Source organism: Crinia signifera, chromosome 5, assembly GCF_055691185.1.
Source record: "Crinia signifera chromosome 5, ASM5569118v1, whole genome shotgun sequence".
Classification (NCBI taxonomy): Eukaryota; Metazoa; Chordata; class Amphibia; order Anura; family Myobatrachidae; genus Crinia; species Crinia signifera.
Genome location: NC_139221.1, coordinates 61,650,350 through 61,674,758, shown reverse-complemented (window position 1 = coordinate 61,674,758; position 24,409 = coordinate 61,650,350). Strand labels below are relative to the sequence as shown.

Sequence of the window (24,409 nt, the reverse complement as noted above, 5' to 3'; positions counted from 1 at the left end):
ATCCGAGCCTAGTACAGAGAAAAGAACCACCTTCTTCCCCCTCCCTAATTGATCCGTCTTAGACCTCCTCACCACTAGCTCCACCCTATCCGAGTATAAATCCACATCCTCCCCTAACAAACCTCCCGGCCTGGAGACGCTTGGACTCACGAGTTCACCAATCCGCAGTGCCCCGAAGAAGGCAAGCGAAAAGGCTACCCCGAACAACCTTTCCTCGAAATTGGAACTACAGACCTCACCCAACTTCCTGCCCATATTCTGCAACAACTGGAAGGACACCGGCCTTCTCTGATCCTGTACTACATGTCCTTTTCTCCAGCCTTTTAAAGCCTGCGCAATCAGGAAATTCTTTGTGACATCAGGCCTCCCACCTGCACGAAACCCAAAAGCTAAGCCTGCCATACAGCGCGTGATCTTAGCCACTGACCAACCAATCTCCTTACAATGGCCTATGTATAGCAAGACAGCCAACTCGTCATCATCCTCCTTCAAACCTACTACCTCACGCCATTCTAACCAGCTCCGCCATTCCTGATTGTATGCCGACCATGTATTTGGGGCCAAGGATTCCCTGATGGGCTGATCGACTACCCGTCCAGCAGAGCCCAGAGCCGACTCGGGAACCCGGTCCCCTCCCTGTCCGCCTCTGGCGCCAACTCCCGGAATCGTTCCCACTGTGAACGAGATAAAGAATCCGCAATGCCGTTAGAGACGCCGGGAACGTGCCTAGCCACAACCCACAAATTCAAAGCCAGACATTCCAATACCAACTGCTGCAAAATAGTAACCACCGGCGGTGAAGATGCCGACAATTGATTAATAGCCATGACCACCCCCAAATTATCGCAGTAAAAACAAATCTTCCTATCGCGGAACAGCTCACCCCAAACAACAACTGCAACCAAAATAGGAAACAATTCCAACAATGCTAAATTTTTAACCAAGCCTCTCTGCACCCAAGACTCCGGCCACCGACCCACACACCAATGACCCTGGCAATAAGCCCCAAAACCGCCACTCCCAGCGGCGTCTGTGAAAAGGTCTAGCTCTGTAGCCACGCACGTGTCTGACATCCACAACGCCCTGCCATTAAAGGTGTCCAGAAAAGATGCCCACACCCGCAAGTCCCCTTTCAACTCACTACCTAATCTGACAAAATGATGAGGAAGAACCACCCCTGCTGTCGCTGCTGCCAGCCTCCTGCTGAAAATGCGGCCCATCGGCATAATGCGACACGCAAAATTCAACTTACCCAGCAAGGACTGTAATTCCCTCAATCTGATTTTCTTCAACAGCAACGCCCTCCCTACCTCGGCCTTCAAAACCAGTAACTTTTCTTCAGGCAAGCGACACTCCATATTCACAGTATCAATGACAATACCCAAAAAACTGATCACAGTCGCAGGGCCCTCCGTCTTTCCCGGAGCAAGCGGGACCCCAAAGTCTGCCGACACCCTTTCAACAGTCCTCAACAATAAATCACATACACCGGTCCCCCCGGGACCAATACATAAAAAATCATCTAGGTAATGAATAACTGAACTGCACCCAGAGACATCCTTAACCACCCACTCCAAAAAGGAACTAAAGGCCTCAAAATAAGCACACGACAAGGAGCACCCCATCGGTAAACAACGATCAACAAAAAACTCCCCATCCCAACAACATCCCAACAAGCGCAAACTGGTTGGATGAACAGGCAGCAACCGGAATGCCGATTCAATATCAGTCTTTGCCAACATGGCCCCTTTCCCAAACCGCTTCACCCACTTAACAGCCGCATCAAAGGATGTATAAACCACCGAGCAGATGTCGGGGTCAATGCCATCATTGACCGACGCCCCTTTTGGGAAGGATAAATGGTGTATCAGACGAAACTTGTTTGCCTCCTTTTTTGGCACCACTCCCAACGGAGAGACTATCAAATCTGGCCACGGTGCCGCCCTAAACGGTCCAGCCATACGACCCAGCTGCACCTCCTTAAACAGTTTTTCCTGCACCACTTCAGGATGCTCCCTAGCAGACTTCAAATTCCTCCTAAAACTTCCTGACACCTGCACGTCAGAAGGTATCTTAAAACCTTCCCTAAACCCCTCCTCCAACAAGGCGGCTGTCTGCTGGTCAGGATACCTACGCAGATAACCCAGCATCCTTTCCAGCCGAACTGGTGTCGCCCCCTTTTGAACTACTGTCTCGGGACTTCCCTCTGAAGCATTTATTTGCCCCATGGTTCCCTCCACATGATGAACATTCATGCTTGAATTTGCATTTTGCTCCAAACCGGCATGACCCGTCGTTGAAGGCAAAGCAGAGTCCCTTCTGCATGGCCGTCCCGCTTGTGGCCTCTCTCGGCCCCCCCCCATCCCCACGAAAGGGCTGCCCACTTTTTATGGGGGCCGTTACCTTTAACCATAAAGCAATATCCTTATGATCCCAACGAATGTTGGGGCGAACCGCCTTCCTCTGCCTAAACTGCTCATCATACCTGAGCCAAGCCATGCCCCCGTACACACGGTATGCCTCTCCTATCGCATCCATGTAACAGAATAAGCCTGAACAATTGTCAGGTGCCTTCTCCCCAATCACACTAGCTAAAATAGCAAAAGCTTGTAACCAATTTGTGAATGACCGCGGTATCAGCCGATACCGCCGCCGTTCCTCCTCCTCCTTTTTCTCCTCCTTGCGGGGCCTATCCAGGTTAAAACGCTCTAAGGGTAGTAATGAAAATATATCCACATATTCCCCTTTCCAAATCTTCTCCCTCACCTCCTGCTTCAGGTGGGCCCCCAATGGCCCCTCAAAACATACATACACCTCCCCTTTCGCAGTGTCACTAAGCCTCCCACTCTCATCCTGCGTCACCACACTGCCCCCTTCAGCCCCTGCCCTGCTGCTGCTTTGCTCCCCGCCGGATACCAGCACCACGCTGCTCCCCGGCACCCCACTGCTAACCGTCACCCCACTGCTAACCGTCACCCCACTGCTAACCGTCACCCCACTGCTAACCGGCACCCCACTGCTAACCGGCACACTATTACTGACCGGCACACTAATGCTAGCTGGTGTGCCCGAATTCTGCGGTGCCCATGCTGCCGCCGGGGACGGCCCCGCCCCCTGCCGCGAACCCACCAGCCAATCTGCAAAACCACTCAATAATTCGGTAAAGCCCCTACTCATTTCCCCCTGGGGGGCTAACCCTCCCCCCCCCTGACTTTGTGCTAAAGCATTAATAGACATAGAGACAGACTCACCAGGCTGCCTGGGGGCTGTGAACCCAGCAGCCGCAGGTCCAGTGTCCTGACGGGTCCCAGATGAAGAAGGACCAGGTATCTCTCCATCGTCTGCTGACGCTGCCATCTCTCTTCTCCTGTCATCCCGACCTTCAGGTATAGCACCAGCCGGCGTGACCTCATTGGAGGCGGAGCCAGCTGTGCGTCTCTCGCTCCGTGTACCAGGCCTGCGGTCCGCAGCCTGTACTTCTGCCCCCCTGGCACGACTCACCCCGCGCTGGGCAGCAGCATGCCCCGCATGCCCCGCCGCTCCAGGTCCAGACCCACGCAACGCCGGATCTTCTTGCACGTGGGGGGGGTTCCCCCCGCGCGGAGGGTTCCGCCTGCATGCTGGATTCCTCCCAGACCTGGTCCTGCGGGCGGAAGGTGCCCGGCCCGCAGCCTGGCCTGGAGGGTCCCTGACGGGGCTCCTAGAACGGCGCTGAACCCTGGGGGACACAGATGGGCTGAAGCGCTCCGGAGGCCTGGACCTCCGAGGCCGTGCGCCCGCTGGAGCAGCCTCCTGCGTTGCTGCTCCCAGTCCCCCCAGCAGACCTGACATCTGCTGCTGCAGCCACTCTGTCCCTCTGGTGCCTGCTGCCTCCCTGAGAGCAGCCAGTGCTGCAGATACCTCAGCATCAGCGTTTGGGGAAGCCATGGGAGATGCAGTGCTGCTTAGCTGTTCAGAAAAATCTCCCAGTGACCCCTATTTCCTGCCTGCATCCTGCTTATATACCCTTACTACACCCCGTTAAGCCCCTCCCCCTATGACCCTCTCCTTAGACACCCCTTCTATGACTGTCCAGCTAGTCAGCTCCCTACAAACCCTGTCAGGGGAGCCTACCCCCAGGCTTTGCCTCCAGTCTGGCTCCTACATTAGAGCTGAAAACTTACAGCAGTGATTCCCAACTAGTGTATGATACAAATATTGGCGTATCCTTATACATAATTGCCTACTTTTGAAAACTGGTTTCAGGGAGATTATAGTTGGTAGTAGAATTTTGCACAGCACCCATTGAGGGGGCGTGTCATGCTCCACCCAAAGGGTGTGTCTAGTTCCATATATGGAGAGATTGTGAACGTGGCACCTAGAAGCGTGGGTGTGCACTGCTACATCTGAGAGAAATCTTTTACTTTTGACTTATATAGAATCCCTTTATTCGTCTCACAATGGAGAAATTTCAGTGTTACAGCAAGGTTCAAGTACAGATAAGAGTAGTAGCATAATAATAAGAACACACATAATAAGATAAGATCCAAACAATATAACTCAAGAATCTAGGAACATGCAGGTCTTCTTCAGACCATGACAGTTGTACATTCTAATTGCAGCCGGAAGGAACGATCTGCGAGAGAGATAACGCGATCCCTATCACCAGCTGGGGGAGGGGCTATAGTAGATAATAGGGTTTCTCCGTGTAGTAATTAGACCAGATTGTGTCTTATTTCATCTTATTTTGTGAATTTGTGACCTAAAGACATTGTAACTAAAGCACCTGACGTCCATGCTGATTTCTTCCTACAGGAGAAGCATCTGAGAGATAAGGAGAGTTTAAACCGAGCTAAAAGAGTTTCTGAGATTACATTGGGGGCAGAAAACAAGCGACACCTAGAACTGACACTGTCACACTGGAGGAGACTTGTGCAAGATGAGAAGGAGAAAGTGCTGGCAGCACAGGAACAGGTAGACTTATACCAGGGACACTTTGCTGCTTAGCTGGAGCATCTGAGAACAATACATGCAATGCTGTCTGTGCACTTCGGAACACTACAATCCCCATCATGTCATGTGTACTGAATACACATGACATACCCTTATTTATCAATGCAATAAAATATGCAACCTCTAAAGCCCAGAAAAGAAGAATTACTGGTGCAGAAGTTTTATACTGCAAAAAAAAAAAAATCATGATGCGCAGCCCGGAGCGAAAATCAGGGCTACTGTCGTCCCTGCAGTGAGGATAGGACAAAGCTAGCCCTGAGCTGGCGAAGCGGCCGGGCCGATTTAATGCCTAGGCAGCTGTTAATACATCGCCTAGGGCCGTTAACTAGCGTTAACTGCAGAAATGCAGACAACGCTAGTTCCTACATCTGCCCCAGTGGCAGCTGACTTGTTCTGATGTCTCAGCCCCGACAAAAGGTGACTGATATTAGTGAATCTTTTATTTTACATTAAGGGACTGATATATAAGCCACTTTTATGGCTTATATATCATGTAATCATATCTAAGCTAATCATACTGGTCTACTTTTGAAAACTAGTTTCAGGGAGATTATAGTTGGTAGCAGAATTTTGCACAGCGCCCTATTGAGGGGGCTTGTCGTGCTCCACCCAAAGGGCATGTTTAGTTCCATATATGGAGAGATTTTGAAAAGAGATTGTGAGCGTGGCACCTAGAAGCCTGGGTGTGTACTGCTACATCTGAGAGGAATCTTGTAAAATGACTTCTATCCAAATGCAGTTAGTAAGAGCTACTATACTTGGTAAAGTGCTGAGAAATGGTGCTGATGATTCAATGTAAATGTATCTGTCTCTCATTCCTTTTTCCCCACTGGGCTAGGTGACATGAGGGAGATTGTTAGACTAATGAGGGAGAGAGGGAGATTGCTGTTATTTCAGGGAGTCTCCTGCAGAATGCAGAAGGGTAGGCAACTAATTGATACAATTGTTTGTCTGTGTGGAAGAAGTGGGTTACAGAACACTGTGCCATACTCCTAAGAGCTAATAGCGATGCTCTGATTAATAGGTGCAGCAGCTACAACAAGGCAGGAAGTCGGTGGAGATGAGTGGAAGTTCACTGCATAAGCATTTGACAGATTTACAGAGCAAACACTCCAAGGTCCAACAGGAAAACTCCCTCTTGCGTGTAGAGAAGAACCATTTGGTGGAACACATCTCTCAGCTGCATAAGCAGGTTTGTGGCTACAGTTTACAGAATGGTTCATATTCATTATGCACAGGAAAGGAGAGGGGGGGATGTGTTGCGCTGTATGTCGGCCTGTCAAAAAAAGGCCAACTGGGACAAATTTGAGGTCAATGGCAAAGTAGGAATTTTGTTTATGTCACCTCCCTGTCACAGAAACAAAGAGCTTCTTGGATTCCAAACAAATAGAAGTGTCATTTATAATCCCAGCTAGTGTTAGATTTAATTAACATGCCATAGAGCATGTGGGATGGCTTTAAATCCACATATAATTACTTTATGTTTGTTTTGTGTTCAGATTACTTTGAAAATGCAAATACATGCATTGGTATACATATATATTGTCACAGTCTAATTGAAGCCGCAATTCCATGAAATTATATGTTTTTAACATAAATCACTATGGCAGGGTATAAGAAACATACTGATATTTACCGTTTTCCTTGTTTATGCAGTCTGCTCTTACTTATTTACACAGTGTCATATAACTACCATAGCAACCACAGTTATATAGCTAGTGATGTAATGAGCAGAGAGCCTTTTGGAATGCCCCTCTGAGCTCTATCTTCGCTTTGACATTTATCACTCAAGAGAAGGTTGAGGGTGTGTTAGAATAAGTAATGGAATACAGCAAAAGAAGTGTGTGTGGGGGGGGGGGGGACACAGATAGAGAGAGAGAGAGGGCCAGATGTATCAAGCTTCAAAAAGTTATAAAATTGGGCGTGATAAACAACCAATCAAACGGCTCCTACCTGCCATGTTACAGGCTGGGTTTGAAAAATGACAGGTAGGAGCTGATTGGCTAGCTGTTTATAACTTTCCACTTTATCACTTTTGAAGCTTGATACATCTGGCCCTCAGAGAGAAAAAAAAAGATAAATAAGAGACATAGGGGCCAATTCAGACCAGTTCGCACAGGTCCGAATTTGGCCCAGTCCCCTATGGTGGGGAACTGTGCATGCGCATAGGTGCTAATGCGCATGTGCAGTTGCCCACTGCGAGTGCCTTAGGCAATATTTTCAATCGCCAGGGTGCTCACTGCCTGATTGACAGTCAGGGGGCATTTCAGGGTGGACACCCGGCGTTTCATGGGCGTGCCAACAAAAAAAAGTGGGCGCGCCCATATAAATGCATGGCTGGCCCCAGCCTGCTCGGGGTAGGTGGCAGGCGTCACATGAGATCAGCACCCGCCCCCAATTCGGAGAAGACCGTGTAACAGAAAAATAAGTCCTGGGCTACCCTTCGGCTGCGTGCAGAGGAAAAGTCATTCGATGGTGAGTACCATTGAATGATTAAGCATACCCATCCTCTTGCAGCATAGCAAGCAGATGTGGTCGGCGGGGGGTGGGATGGCGTTAACCTGCTCACTAGGCTCTGAATAAACACAGCCTAGCAAACAGGTCTGAATTACCCCTATAGAGAGATTGGCCCGAGAGCGGAAGAGTGGGATAGAGAGATAGGTATAAATGGAAGAGAGTCTGGAATAAGGGAGGAACAGTGGAAAAAAAAACCACCTGCAGCACCGTGTACAATACCTAGCCCTCTGTTCAATGACTGATCCAAAAAAAAACGATTATTACTGTAATCTGGTTTCATTATCCCTAACACAAATAGTAAATAATTGACTTGAGGATGGTTCTTGGTCTCGCCTCCTATTTTGTGATACTTCTGAACCAGTAAGAGCTTTGGAACTATTGACTAGAATGACCTGCATAAGATCTGATCGTATGCAGGTAGTAAGAGCGATCAAATGAGTGATCGTAAGTGTGTTAAAAGCACATACGATCTGCTTACTATCGAAAGCAAAGCCGACAGATCATACATGCAGCACGTATGATCTGAGGACTGACCTATCGATCCCTGGGACCATGAATCGTATCTATATACCTCACGATGTGCATACAATCGATCACACGACCCTTCGAAATTGTGCGTTCAGGCCTGAGAGATACCGGGAAACCAGTCAGGATAATTATTGAATCCATTAAACAAAACACATCACTTATGCATGAATTGCGGCATTGTAATATCTTCAAATAATGCTTCATTGTACCTGGTACAACTGACTGTGCATGTAGCACATAGATTAATACTTGCCGCTGGGCAAGCTGTGAGCAAACTGAGTTGTCTGCAAACTCTCGTGTCTGTCAGATTTCAGTTCTGTAGCCCTTGGCCGTGCCTCTGGTGACATCCTGCCTCACTGGCTCCCATCCATTTGGGTCATGCAAGTGAGGGCAAAATTGGATATGTCTTTTGAAAGTTGTCACCATAATTAATGCCATACATACAGTAATTAATGCCATACAATAATCACTCAATTACAGGTCAAAACGTGAGTGTCAATTCTTACCTGGTCTTTGTAGCATCTCTACGGCAAATGCACTGCACAGCTTTATACTGGGGTGGGTGAGGGGCAGGACCTTATTTACTAATAGGCAGCTTAGGCTGCAGCCTGGAGTGCTGGGTCTTGGGTTCGGGGGGGGGGGGGGGGGGGGGGCTGGTGCAGCACCGGCATATTAGATTGCACTGAAATGGGAGCACAGGAATTGGGGTCCAGCAAGATCTTGTGCGATCTCCCCTGGGAACTGTGGGAGCAACAGTGCCTGCTGGGACACCAGGAAGAGGAGATCCTGTGAGAGCCGCAGTTGGCTCCACCGCTGAGGCTGTGATTGATGCCACCGCTGGTAGCACTGCTAGGGCAGTGTGTGGCAATATGAACTGAGCGGAGGCATAGATGCTGGGAAGAGGAGATCCTGTGAGAGCCGCAGTTGGCTCCACCGCTGAGGCTGTGATTGATACCACCGCTGCTAGCACTGCTAGGGCGGTATGTGGCAATATGAACTGAGCGGAGTCATGAGGCATAGATGCCGGGAAGAGTAGATCCTGTGAGAGCTGCAGCTGGCTCCGCCACCGAGGCTGATATTGATGCCACCGTTGCCAGCACTGCTAGGGCTGTAAGTGGCAAAAAAGGAGCGGAGGTCCAAGCCTATTTTTAGCTGAGTATGAGCAATAAAATTAGTGGTAGGGAAGGGGGAAGGCACTTCTATATTAACCTGGGGCAGCTGGAACCCTTAATCAGGCCCTGGTGAGGGGTTGATCCCTGGCACAATGCTTGTTTGACAGTGGAACATCTAGGACCATGCTCCCCACTTTTCTGCATTCCAAGTCGAAGCATCTGCTCTCCTTTCATAGGCTAAAGGGTTGAGGCCTAGCAGAATGGAAAGTGAGCAGCATACGAATGAGGAGTAGTTAGGTGGGTTATGAATGGGCTTAAGGTGCCCACACACTGCTAGATATCGTATCCAATCGGGCGGAGGGCAGATGATTTTAAAACTCATATTCATTTGAATAGGGTGGCTGCTGATTGGCTGAGAGAGCTCTCTTTCTCCATTGTGCTTATACTATTTGTTAATGTGTCCAAGCTTGCAGCAGGGCCCTACCTCCAAGTCTGTCTGTTGTTGCCCAGTTTGTCTTATCACTGTCTACTACTGTAAAGTGCAACGGAATCTACAGAAACTGTAAATAAATAAATGTGTCCGCAAGCAGCCATGTTTCATTCTCTTTAGGCCTTAAAACAAATTTGTATTTATACAATTAACAACTATTGGTACTTAACAGCGCCCCCGATTTTCATCACACTGCATCTTATGCAATCGCATTGCATCGCATGCAATATAGCGGCATGCGATACGATGCGATTTTATGCGATTTTTAATTGTACAAGCACCCTAATGGGTACCTGCAATAATAAATGCACCCCCATTGTCAACGCCACCCCCACTATCAACGCCAACCCGAAGCGTGGCGAGCGCAGCGAGCCCACGAGGGGCAGCTGTACGCGTCCTCCGACCATTTCATACCCCCACTATACACGTCGGCGTGCAGTTGATTTTAGATAGTGTGGCGAGCGTAGCGAGGCGAGCGTAGCGAGGCGAGCGCAGCGAGGCGAGCGCAGCGAGCCCCTCGAGGGGACACAGATTACTTTACATATATTCCGTGTCCCCTCCTGGGGCTCGCTGTGCTCGCCACGCTTCGGTCTCGTATTCCGCAGCCGCTCGCCATGCTTCAGGCTCGGTGGATCGCTGCGCTCACCACACTATCTGTAATCAACTCCACGCCGACGTGGATAGTGGGGGTATGAAAAGGTCGGAGGACACGTACCACCGGTGCTCGCCACGCTTCGGGTTGACATTGATAGCGGGGGTGACGTTGACAATGTGGGTGCATTTAACATTGTAAGCACTGATCAGGGTGCTTGTACAATTAAGAATCCCATCGCATCGCATGCCATTTGCTGGCATGCGATGCTATGCGATATTTCATTGTACAAGCACTCCTGTTAATTTAACGTGAATATCGCATCCCATACCACTAAGTACGGTATGCGATGGGCGCCGTGCTAGGAAACAAGTACCCAACTTTTTAATTAGACTTCATAATATCCACTTTACATATAATTGCGTTTTCAATTATCTCTTTGGGGTAAAGTTTCTAAGACAGGAGTTCTATTGAAGATGAGATGTTGCCCATAGCAACCAATCAGATCCTACTTCTTATTTTCTTTATTATTTTTATCACCTTCTAGAAGATAACAGATAGAATCTGATTGGTTGCTATAGGCAACATCCCATCCTCAATAGAACTCCCATTTTAGTAAATGTACCCCTTTGTCTGGTATTACTGGGCAGCTATCAGTATAGACACTTGGGATGTATAGTATCTGAAGAAAACTTGGGGAACAGATGTCAGTGCACAGCCTCGGGGGTCTAACCAGATATGGCATAGGAAATGTGCGGGCTTCAAACCTGAATTTCTTGTTTCCTATCCAGCTTATTCATGGGCAGCTGGTGAGCAGGGCGGTTGGGGGAGGTGGATTACCAGCAGCCCTCTGGACTCCTCAGTCTCCCCTGTTTCCAGTTTCTGATTCAGCCGTCCCTTCTGAGAAAAGTTACAGTATTTCTATATTAATGAAACTTTAGGCTGGAAATGGACTTATTAAAATACAACACTTGTTCTACTGACATTCACTGATAATATTATAATGTGCCACAAAGCATCTCCTACTTTATAACCATGTACATTTGCAAGATTTATACACAAGGTATATGTTTTTTCTTTATTATGTATGTTAAGTTATATTTAGAGTTTTGCATACCTCCCAACTTTAAGGTATGGCGAGGAGGGACAAAGGCGCGCGCCGAAGACGTGCTCCTGGAATTATGGGGTGTGGCTTATCAGGAGAGGGTGTGTGGCCTATAATTGCATCATCCAGCGAGGCCACGCCCCCATTTTGATGCTGAGGTGGCATGGCCCAGTCCCTCTGGCGGCGGGAATAGACACTGTGAGCACTCCCATCTGACACCCCGCCGCAGCGGGACACTGGTGGCCGTGGGAGGGACGCGGGAACTTTCATGAAAACCGGGACGCTCCCACGGTAATAGGACGGTTGGGAGGTAAAGTTTTGCCTAAATAGTAGACAAGGCCTATTTCCATATGTATGTGTAAAAAGCCCCATACACACTAGAAAACCCCTGTCCCGCCAATATCGGTGACGGCGGGGGGTTTCTAGTGTACACCGGGCTTTTTACAGTGCATACACACTTGCCTATTCTGGCAGGGAGCGATGTTGGGGTGAGCGGGGGCAGCATGACCGTTGTTAACAAGGAGGGGGTCACTAGGAGGGGGTCACTGACGATGTTACCGATATTGCGTGTACATACTAGCCGAGAAGGGCCCTTCTGAGCGATATCTATAACTATCTCGTCTGGTGTGTATGGCGCTTACAGATTTGTGGTGGACGTGATTGGCCGGGAGGAACACTGCTCATCACGGATGTCTGTCCAGACGTTATCACTGTGTACAAAAAGTTCAAATACAATGATAATAATGCTGGAAAATCTGGTGAAAAGTCTGCTTTATAATAGAATGTTTCTGTCACACCCCAGCGTGATCTTCTGGAGAGAGATAAAGTACTAGTATGATATACGGTTACGGTCATTAGTTTGATATGCATTGGGTTAACCACTGAAGAACAACAGGCCTTAGGTCGACAGCTGACATAGGTCGACAGGGTTGGAAGGTTGACACAAGCTTTAGGGCAATATGGACAGGACAAAAGATCGACATGACTTTTCAAGTTATTGTGAGCCGACATGTGCCGACAGGCGGTATTTCATGCCCTACCATCCACTAGGCGTGGAGTGAGAATATAATTGTGTGCCTGAAGCATGGCGAGCGCAGCGGTACACTTTGACGGTGTCCATGTCGACTATTTTGACATTCCGGACAAAAAGCTTGATAGGCACAATGGGGTGTGCCGAAGGCGTGGCATCACAATTGCATCATTGTAGCTCCAACACCACCAAAATAGCAGGCACTGTATGGGGGCGGGGCTTTGATGACGCAATTCAGTGTGAGTCATGGTCCCCCTCGGGGAAGGGGGGTTAAGGGGGGCAGTGTCCATTGTGTTTCTAGAAGCAGCAAATGCATACAATGCTGTATATATGTCTATGGTATACAGTATACCGTATATACTCGAGTATAAGCCGAGTTTTTCTGCCCAATTTTTTGGGCAGAAAACCCCCTCCTCGGCTTATACTCGAGTCAAGTGGAAAATACACATCTTTAGCAGCGGCGGAGCCGGCAGAACACTAGCTCCGGGCGCAGACATATCACAAAGCGCCGGAGCTGTGCACAGCTGCCGCCGGCTCCCCTGCCTTATCCGCCCGCTCTCCCAGCTCACCCGCCGGCTTCCCTACCTTGCCCGCCCGTTCTCCCGCCGGCGCCGTGCTGCAGCAGGACAGAGCAGGGGCCGGACACACGCAGGAGTGTCAGAGGTTGACACTTCCTGCCTGGTGCTCTGCTCCCTCTGCTCCGTCCTGCGTCTAAAGTACCGGTACTGTGAATAAAGGTACCAACATGAAATGTTAAAGAAATTCTGGTGTGTGTGTGTGGGGGGGGGGGGGGGGGGGGGGGCAGTGAGGGGGCTCTGGGTATGTGCTGTAATAAATTACCTTTATGCTGTTTTTTTACACACTATGTGTACTGTGCACGTCTGTGTGTGTGTATGTAATGTATACTGTGCATGTTTGTGCGTGTATGTATACTGTGCATGTCTGTGTGTATGTATACTGTGCATGTGTATGTATACTGTGCAAGTGTGTGTATGTCTGTGTCAACTGTGTGTATACCATTTGTGTGTTTTTGTCAGTATTGTTTGTATACATTGTGAGTTCTTCGCTGTTTGTATGTATACTACCGGTAATACCGTATGTGTGTGTGTGTGTGTGTCATACCAGTAACCGCTGTGTTTCCCACCCCCGGCTTATACTCGAGTCAATAAGTTTTCCCAGATTTTTGGGGCAAAATTAGGGGCCTCGGCTTATATTCGGGTCGGCTTATACTCGAGTATATACGGTATGTTGTGCATTGCCAATACTTTCTGTGCAGTCCCTCCTGTAAGTAGGAAGGAGTCATTATTGTAGTCATAGCTACTACTACTGTCATGGTTTGCATTGCATCAGATTCAGCTCTGGTCACTATTATTACGTTTCCACCAGAGCTTATCCTAGGAACAGATGGACAGGGCATGGAGATTAAAGCACTAATGTCCTTATAAGGGACTAGTGGGGGTGTACATGGCTGCACTGTCTCCTGTTACAACAATGCACTCACTGACGATACATAACCAAAGGTTCCTACACAGCTATTACATAGATGTAGTTATTATAAAAGAAAAGGCACTGAAACGAGACCTAGGAGGTGCTCCTGTTTGGCTGGGTGAGCTGTGAGGATTGCAGTTTACGAGCAGCAGAGACACCGCGCGCTGCCGAGTTCCTGCTCCCCCTGCGGCCGCTGATTTCCTTCTTTTACATGCAAGGGTATTCTGTGTATTGGAAACACATCCCTTCGCAATTCTCCGCAAAAGGATCATCAAATGATTTCTCCTGACTTCGCAAATAAAAGTCAGTGGAAACTGACTCTTGTTTGTGGCCAACTAGACAAAGACGGGGCAGGCAGCCGATGTCCTGTGACCAAATTCACCCCGTTCCGAGTAAACCAGAACTAGGACCTTAATGATAAAATAAGGTTCAGGAACCCGGTTGATGGACATCCCTGTCCCCCACCTACAGTGCAACATGGTTTTGTCCATTTCAGAAAATAATGTGCTGTGTGATCAAGTCTGGATGAGGCCTTATGTCATATAGACTGAGAGGAGCAGGAACTGAGTTTCTGCTGACAAATAGCACTGGCTTTCATATCTGCTACCAACCGTACCAAATACCAATAGTGTTATCACGTGACTTTCACGGGCGTCGCTGGAGAGGTGACCTGGCGTATAGGAGGAGTGGCCCGGACCATGCAGGCATGGTCTGGACCGTTTTCGGGGCTGTTTATGACTACAGACTTTGCACCTTTGAAACACCAAAGAGAATGATAATGAGTAAAAAACAAAATGTATATACAGTATAAAGTAAACTGTGTGTCCCTGTCACTTTATTAATGTTTGTTAATGCTAATGAACCTTAGATGGAGTCTTCAATATCCCCCTAGGTTTGGTCTAAGCCCGCATCATGCCTGAAGCTTCAGCTGTGTAAAGGTGTCCACATCGCATGTGATACGCTACAACAGCTGCTCCGTGTCCCCAGGTCCCTCCAGCGACGGGCAGCAGCAGCGGTTGGGAGGAAGCAACAGCAACAAATCACAGGACCATAAGGGCAAGCGGGGAGGCGGGGACGGGGCAGGCCAGCTGGGGGAACGCCCCGAAAGCACGAGTACTGCAGCAGGTTCACTTAAGATAGGGAAGCCGGGTAAGGTACCTTTCACACTGGCCTGTATCCCAGGCTGGTTCTGGGAGCAACCCTGCTAGCTAGCAGGGTTGAAATCCCGGGACATTGGTGATTTTGGCCCGGGAACCTTTCACACCAGCGCTAGTCACCCAACCCGGGAATTTAGGCTGGAGTAAAAAGGGTATGAGACGATGAAAGTACGGGGAAGGTTTTCAGTTTAATGTCTCTGGCTCTCAGAGTGCAAAGGAAAGAGGCTCCAAAAAAGCAGCTTTTGCAGAATTTTTTTTCACTTTGCATATGAAAAATATTTTTTTTTTGCATTTTGGACCTTGTAGCTTTAAGTTATTATTTAGTTTTATCTGTCTGGCTTAATTCTGTGGTATTTATTTATATTATTAGGCAGTTTTTATTATTTTCTTAACATAGTCCTTCTGTGCTTACAATTAGATTATGATGTATTCAGGAAGCAGCTTTGTGTCCTACCCCAGGGCGACATAAACAAATCTTCCTAATCTTATAAAGACAAGGCCGACGCGCACAGAAGGAAATATTACTGAGAATGACATAAAGCAGGGGTCTTCAACCCATGGCCCGCGGGCCACGAGTGGCCCGCGGAGCTGATCTCAGTGGCCCCCTGCCCATCATGCACAGGATTTTTTTGTTTTAAGTAAAAGAAAATGCTGCCGAGGGAGGCAGTGTAATGGAGTCCCCTTGGGTGCCGCCTACCCGATTTCCATTGGCTGCAGGCAGGGCAGAGGAGTGGTTCCAGCGCGGCTGAGGGAGGAGGAGGCATGTCTGGTCACGAGCTGGGGAGTTGGGACCCGGCGAAGCTGCGGGAGGAGGAGACGCAGCTGGCGGGAGCAGGGGACCCGGCACTGGAACTGCAGGAGGAGGTGGCACAGCTGGCGGAGGGGACCCGGCAAAACTGCAGGAGGAGGCATGGATGGTGGAAGCAGGTGACCCGTCAGAGCTGCAGGATGAGGAGGTATATCTGGCGGGAGCAGGGGACCTGGCAAAGCTGCAGGCATTACTGGGGGCATTGTGAGTGGGGCATTACTGGGGGCATTGTGTGTGAGGGGCACTGCTGGGGCATTATGTGTGAGGGGCACTGCTGGGGCATTGTGTGAGGGGCACTGCTGGGGCATTGTGTGAGGGACACTGCTGGAGCATTGTGTGTGAGGGGCACTGCTGGGGAATTGTGTGTGAGGGGCACTGCTGGGGAATTGTGTGTGAGGGGCACTGCTGGGGAATTGTGTGTGAGGGGCACTGCTGGGGCATTGTGTGTGAGGGGCACTGCTGGGGCATTGTGTGTGAGGGGCACTGCTGGGGCATTGTGTGAGGGGCACTGCTGGGGCATTGTGTGAGGGGCACTGCTGGGGCATTAGGTGAGGGGCACTGCTGGGGCATCATATGTATAAGCAGGAGTACTGCTGGCATTATGGTCTGTGGCATAATGGGCATGTGTGGGGCATAATGTGCAATGGGCATAACGGTGCGGCATAATGTGTAATGGGCATTATGGTGTATGACATAATATACAACAGGTATTACGGTGTGTGGCATAATGTCTAATGGACACTATGGTGTGATGCACAATGTGTAATGGGCATTACGGATAAACAGTGTAACAGTGTATATTGATTTAAGTAGCCTTTCATTGTTTGGGTTTGATCTGTGAGGCATACTAGTTCACTGTGTGGGCCTTCATGTTTATATGTCATTGTGCAGCCTTCAGTCAACTTAAGCGTGTGAGGACAACGACCAACCAACGGTAACCAATGTCTGGTCATGCCGGTTGCAAAAGAGGTGTCAGGTAATTGTTTTCCTGCTAGTTCACACTCGTTATAATTAGACCACGCCCTTTATAATTAGGTCACAACCGTTTTTGGGAGCGCGCCTACGGCGCGTGCAATTTATTCAATATCAAATTATATATGGGGGGGCACATATTTTACTGTTTGCACTGGAACCCAAATTGGCTGCTGATAACTATTAGGGTGTGTGTGTGTGGGGCGGGGGGGGGGGGGTATTATGTGCTGAGTATGGGCGGCTGTGCCAACTATCTATGAAGGACTGTGCTGACGTTATAGGGGAGCTGTGATTCTATGGGGCTGTCCGAAATTCCGTAGTCGATTTTAGTGGCCCTCGGGCTTCACTGGATTTTTTTAGGTGGCCCACGCTGTCTTAAAGGTTGAAGACCCCTGACATAAAGGATAGAAGATAAATGAAACAATGTTACTGCATGGATTTGCATACAGGCCAGGGAAGTGTACCGTGCAGATCACACCACCGATAAGGATCACATTATGCCTTTGGAACCAGAGGGCTTACTGTTATGCCCCTTTCAGACCGCACTTTTAAAACGGTAAATTGCCGTTTTTTTACCGTTTTAAAACGGTAATGTGTGCGGTCTGAAAGGTCCAGTCCCACTTAACCGGTTAGAAAATGCCGTTTTTTCTAACCGGTTAAAATGCAGGGTCCTACCCGTTTCTGAACCGGTATTTTAGCGCAAAAATCGGCTCAGAAACGGTATTTAGGACCCAGCCAATGAGCTGGGTCCTAAATTCAGCACAGTGAATACTTAATGAGCGCTCATTAAGTATTCACAGCACTGGAGCCCCCCCCCCCGCGCGTGTCGACGCCCCCCGCGCGTGTCGACGCCCCCGCGTGTCGACACTCCCCCCCGCGCGTGTCGGCGCCCCCCCCGTGTCGACTTACCCCGTGCCGGTATCTCCGTTGTGGTTCCCGGCACTGCAGCCCAGTATGCTCGGAAAGCACTTATGAAAAAAGTGTCTTTCAGAAAATGGCTGCCCCCCATACGGAAGACAGTTTTTTTAAACAGGGTTTCCTATGGGGCAGCCATTTTCTGGAAGACACTTTTTTCATAAGTGCTTTCCGAGCATACTGAGCTGCAGTCCACAACGGCGGTACCGGCACGGGGTAAGTCGACACGGGGGGGGGGGGGGGCGCCGACACGCGGGGTGGGGGGGGGCGTCGACATGCGCGGGGGCGTCGACATGCGCGGGGGGCGTCGACATGCGCGGGGGGGCGTCGACATGCTCTCGGTCGACACGCGAGGGGGGGGGGGGGAGCTGCACGGAGGGGAGGGCTGAAGGCTGCACTGGCTTTGACCCTGTATTTGGAAAGTTTCCAAAAACGGGTCTGCCAGTGTCAAAAAATCGGCACTTAAACGGTAATATACCGTTTAAGTGCTGCGGTGTGAAAGGGGTTTTATCTGGCAGACCCGTTTTTTCCAAAAACGGGTCTGCCAGATAAAACCCCTTTCACACCGCAGCACTTAAACGGTATATTACCGTTTAAGTGCCGATTTTTTGACACTGGCAGACCCGTTTTTGGAAACTTTCCAAATACAGGGTCAAAGCCAGTTATGCGGTCTGAAAGCAGCATTAGCTGCATCCGTAAACAAGAGTGGATGCCGCAGTCACAGGAGACCAGTGCATGGTATTTCCACTGGTGCAAATGATGTTGTGGGAGAGGTTTTTTTTTTTTTTTAACACATACTGGGAGTAGCACCTGCGTCTGTCTAATTAACAATGAACAAACCCATCTCCACCCAGAATAACATTTCTGTCAACTATTACAAAACAGAGGGTTCGATTCATACTGAATTTGGCCCCTTCCCCAATGTTCGGGAGCGAACGGCTTTGGCGAGTTTCACACAGGGGCGAATCAGTCCCTCAGTCCGAGTTCACCTGAGGTGAGGGATGCAAAATTAAATCTGATGTTTTTTTTAAAACGGCAATCATTTAGAAAGCAAAACCATGCCTTGTAACTGATTGCCGCTTTAAAAAAACATCCAAGTTCAGCTGGAATCTGATAGTTTAGTACTGATATGCACACCGGACCAAGGTTCTAGAGCGGGAGATTTATCAAAGCTTGAAATACCACCCAATCAGCTTTTAACTGCCATTTGTCAAACACAGCCTGTAAATTAACAGAAACTGTAATGTGTTTAAATTGTGCCCATTGTGAGGTAAGAATGTCACTTTCTGTCACTTGGGTCCCGAGGAACCCATCTGCTTCCATTTTCCACACTTGCATTAAACTGTCTGTACGTATTCATTAATAAACTTGCTTAACCACATCACACAGCTCGTGGACACGCCAGTCGTTCTGCGAGCCAGAAAACAAATGTTTTCATTCTTCCTAGATTGCAGAGAAGAATGACGAAATCCGGCGCATGCAGGGTCATGTGGACAGCTTGTGCTGCGATATGGATAGCCTGAAGCTTCGCAGGGATCTGGGAGACTCTTCTGAGGACAGAAGCTGGCAGCGGCTCTCTGGAATCACACACAATATAGGACATAAACTCGCAGCAGATACCACCCTGGATTAGTCACATCAGTGCATTTCTGAAATATGCTCTCTTATCAAACTACTGTACAAATGATGCCTGGAATGTGATTGAAGGGTTTTTTAGGAGAGACAAATGAGTAAACTTTTTTTTAAATGACTGTATGACCGTATATATCGATTTCATAGCTATGTGCCATTTTATAAAGAGATGAAGCCGTATTGATTAGTAATGATCGTTGTTGCATGTTGGTGATTAGTAATGATCGTTGCTACATAAAAGTTAAAGGTGTACCAAATGTATCCGTCAGCATACTGTTGGCAAATGTAACCGTGCTATTTCAGAACATGTGGAGTGCTTGTAAGTCCCAAGACTATACAGATGACCATCCCACAGTGGGGCGGTATGACCCTCTACATACAGGCACATTAGCATAAGGCAGTGAGAAGGCGACTGCTCCGAAGGGCAAATGGGACTTCAGATGTGCGCCACTAAGATCACGCCTATTATTGTTATATTATATCATGTCCCTAAGGCTACAGGAATCAGGGGAGTCACAAAGGGGGCTTGGGCAGCACCTGATTATCACCTACAGAGGTATGATATCCAAGTGCCGCCAGAGATGGTCGTTGATGAAAGGGAACTTCTGCCGGCGGTGCCGCAGAGGTAATCAGCTGGTCGCAGGAGCAAGCTCCTGCGACCAGCGATTAGAACGGGCTGAAAACGGGAGCGCGCACCTGGCGATTTATCTCTAGGGCACACTCCCATCACTGGCAATATGGTTGCCAGCGACCATATTTCCAGCGATTTCAGCCCCTATCGCCCCCGTGTGTACACAGCATAACAGATTTGGGGCTCATCTACATTTTAAAAGATTCCTCTCAGATGTAGCAGTACACACCCACACTTCTAGGTGCCACATTCACAATCTCTCCTTACATGGAACTAGTCACACCCTTTGGGTGGAGAATGACACGCCCCCTCAATGGAGTGCGGTGCCAAATTCTACTACCAACTATAATCTCCCTGAATCTAGTTTTGAAAAGTAGGCAAGTATGACCTACAGAGGTATGATATCCAAGTGCCGGCACCTGCTCAGTGATGGAAGCTGGGTGATGCAGTGTAACATTATGTGCAGCTCACTGCAGGCAAGGCAGTCACTGGGTGCAGCCTGCATCTCCCCGACCCCCAGAGTGACAGAAATGGGAGTTGGGCTGATTAGCTATGCCCTCTCCCACAAAAGTCATGCCCCTTATGAGCCACCACACGGCACAAGGTATCAGTGGGATGAGGGACACCACTGACAGGAATCACAATCATAGCAGGCATTGGTTGCAGGGATACGGTCACTAGCTCTACAAGCATTAGGTCGACACCACAAGGCCGGCATGCCTCAAGGTTGACATGACTGAAAGTCGAAATGGGGTTAAGTCAACCAGGTCATTAGGCTGACATGGGGAAGGCCGACGTGGGGTATTTCACCTTATTTTTTGAGCTGACAGGCGGTATTTCATGCCCTACCATCCACTAGGGCGCTGTGGGAGAATATAATAGTGTGCCGAGCGCAGCGAGGCACCGTGCCCAGAGCATGGTGAGCCATGCGAGGGGACGCAGTCCTACGTTTCAGTGTCCATGTTGACTGTGTCGAAATTCGGGACAAAAAAAAGTGAAAAAGCCCATGTCCACCTTTTGACTGACGACCTTCCCCATGTCGACATAATGACTCTGTCGACCTTGAGACATGTTGACATTGTAGTATCGACCTAATGCTTGTCCACCTAGTTGCTGTCTATCCAATGATCCATACCCGGTTTGGTAGTATCACTAACTGGTATTATCAGTTGCGAATAGACCGGGTGTGCTCACACGTGTGCTTGTGCCTGTAGTGCGGCAAACTCACCTCATTCATATCTTAATGGATATTAAAGTTCAGCTGCTGAGTATAGAACAGGTTCTTTTTTCAGCTCGATAAAGTCTGGTATATAAGAACATTAAGGTGGGTACACACTATGCGATAAAGGCAAATGATATGCACAATAACTATCATTATTGATGTTATCCTGCATATCGTTCATTGTGGTGGTGGTGGTGGTGGTGTGGATAGTGACTGCACATGGCCACTGACCTTGCTCCTCCCCCTGGGTGGGAAATGTCTTTCTTCCACTAGTTACGTAGGGCCTTATTCTAGTTCACTCTGACAAAATCCTTCTTAGATGGACAAAACCATGTGCACTGCAGGGGGGCAGATGTAAAATGTGCAGAGAGAATTAGATTTGGGTGAGTTATTTTGTTTCTGTGCAGGGTAAATACTGACTGCTTTATTTTTACACTGCAATATAGATCTCACTTTGAAGTAAAGCCCCACCCAAATCTAACTCTCTCTGCACATGTTACATCTGCCCCACCTGCAGTGCACATGGTTTTGTCCATCTAAGAAGGATTTTGCCAGAAAGAGTGAACTAGAATAAGGCACATAGTTACATAGTTACATAGTAGGTGAGGTTGAATAAAGACTTGCGTCCATCTAGTTCAGCCTATGTTTATAGTAGCTTATCCCTTGTATAGTATGTTCCGATATTTTGAAGACAGATTATGTTACTTATTCATACCCATGGATGTTTTTAACCAATAAATGTTTATCCAACCTTATTTTAAACGTATTTATAGTGTCTTCCGACACCACTTCTTCAGGAAGAGAGTTCCAAAGTTTGACTGTTCTGACTGTAAATAAATTTTTTCTTCTAGATGAGCAAAATCTTTTTTATTCTTATCTAAACTCGTCCTAGATTCCTGTCTAGCAGAAAAAAGGGTGTTTGACAGTTCCTTATATTGTCCCCTGATATATTTATACATGTTGAGCATGTCCCCCCTTAAACGTCTCTTCTCTAGTGTAAATAGTCCCAAATTGTTTAATCTTTCCTCGTAGCTTAAATTCTCCATTCCCCTAATAAGCTTTGTTGCTCTTCTTTGGATTTTTTCTAATTCTATGGTGTCCTTTTTATAGTGCGGGGCCCAGAATTGTACTCCGTATTCGAGGTGCGGTCTAACCAATGATTTGTACAGAGGCATAATTACTTCTGAGTCCCTAGTTTCCATGCCCCTTTTAATACATGCTAGAATTTTTTTGGCCGTTTTTTCCAAAAACGGGTCTGCCAGATAAAACCCCTTTCACACCGCAGCACTTAAACGGTATATTACCGTTTAAGTGCCGATTTTTTGACACTGGCAGACCCGTTTTTGGAAACTTTCCAAATACAGGGTCAAAGCCAGTTATGCGGTCTGAAAGCAGCATTAGCTGCATCCGTAAACAAGAGTGGATGCCGCAGTCACAGGAGACCAGTGCATGGTATTTCCACTGGTGCAAATGATGTTGTGGGAGAGGTTTTTTTTTTTTTTTAACACATACTGGGAGTAGCACCTGCGTCTGTCTAATTAACAATGAACAAACCCATCTCCACCCAGAATAACATTTCTGTCAACTATTACAAAACAGAGGGTTCGATTCATACTGAATTTGGCCCCTTCCCCAATGTTCGGGAGCGAACGGCTTTGGCGAGTTTCACACAGGGGCGAATCAGTCCCTCAGTCCGAGTTCACCTGAGGTGAGGGATGCAAAATTAAATCTGATGTTTTTTTTAAAACGGCAATCATTTAGAAAGCAAAACCATGCCTTGTAACTGATTGCCGCTTTAAAAAAACATCCAAGTTCAGCTGGAATCTGATAGTTTAGTACTGATATGCACACCGGACCAAGGTTCTAGAGCGGGAGATTTATCAAAGCTTGAAATACCACCCAATCAGCTTTTAACTGCCATTTGTCAAACACAGCCTGTAAATTAACAGAAACTGTAATGTGTTTAAATTGTGCCCATTGTGAGGTAAGAATGTCACTTTCTGTCACTTGGGTCCCGAGGAACCCATCTGCTTCCATTTTCCACACTTGCATTAAACTGTCTGTACGTATTCATTAATAAACTTGCTTAACCACATCACACAGCTCGTGGACACGCCAGTCGTTCTGCGAGCCAGAAAACAAATGTTTTCATTCTTCCTAGATTGCAGAGAAGAATGACGAAATCCGGCGCATGCAGGGTCATGTGGACAGCTTGTGCTGCGATATGGATAGCCTGAAGCTTCGCAGGGATCTGGGAGACTCTTCTGAGGACAGAAGCTGGCAGCGGCTCTCTGGAATCACACACAATATAGGACATAAACTCGCAGCAGATACCACCCTGGATTAGTCACATCAGTGCATTTCTGAAATATGCTCTCTTATCAAACTACTGTACAAATGATGCCTGGAATGTGATTGAAGGGTTTTTTAGGAGAGACAAATGAGTAAACTTTTTTTTAAATGACTGTATGACCGTATATATCGATTTCATAGCTATGTGCCATTTTATAAAGAGATGAAGCCGTATTGATTAGTAATGATCGTTGTTGCATGTTGGTGATTAGTAATGATCGTTGCTACATAAAAGTTAAAGGTGTACCAAATGTATCCGTCAGCATACTGTTGGCAAATGTAACCGTGCTATTTCAGAACATGTGGAGTGCTTGTAAGTCCCAAGACTATACAGATGACCATCCCACAGTGGGGCGGTATGACCCTCTACATACAGGCACATTAGCATAAGGCAGTGAGAAGGCGACTGCTCCGAAGGGCAAATGGGACTTCAGATGTGCGCCACTAAGATCACGCCTATTATTGTTATATTATATCATGTCCCTAAGGCTACAGGAATCAGGGGAGTCACAAAGGGGGCTTGGGCAGCACCTGATTATCACCTACAGAGGTATGATATCCAAGTGCCGCCAGAGATGGTCGTTGATGAAAGGGAACTTCTGCCGGCGGTGCCGCAGAGGTAATCAGCTGGTCGCAGGAGCAAGCTCCTGCGACCAGCGATTAGAACGGGCTGAAAACGGGAGCGCGCACCTGGCGATTTATCTCTAGGGCACACTCCCATCACTGGCAATATGGTTGCCAGCGACCATATTTCCAGCGATTTCAGCCCCTATCGCCCCCGTGTGTACACAGCATAACAGATTTGGGGCTCATCTACATTTTAAAAGATTCCTCTCAGATGTAGCAGTACACACCCACACTTCTAG

General features: G+C 48.2%; 1 protein-coding gene across 1 annotated transcript in view; it reads left to right on the top strand.

Annotated features, from left to right (window-relative positions):
- Nucleotides 1–19,457, top strand: part of LOC146079464 (uncharacterized) — a 63,909-nt gene extending 44,452 nt beyond the window's left edge. The window contains exons 6-8 of the mRNA XM_083186238.1: nt 4,795–4,953; nt 6,017–6,184; nt 19,154–19,457. Coding sequence (XP_083042364.1) covers nt 4,795–4,953; nt 6,017–6,184; nt 19,154–19,339 — 513 coding nt within the window. The 3' untranslated portion in view covers nt 19,340–19,457. The remainder of the gene's footprint in view (nt 1–4,794; nt 4,954–6,016; nt 6,185–19,153) is intronic.
- Nucleotides 19,458–24,409: the final 4,952 nt, after the last annotated feature.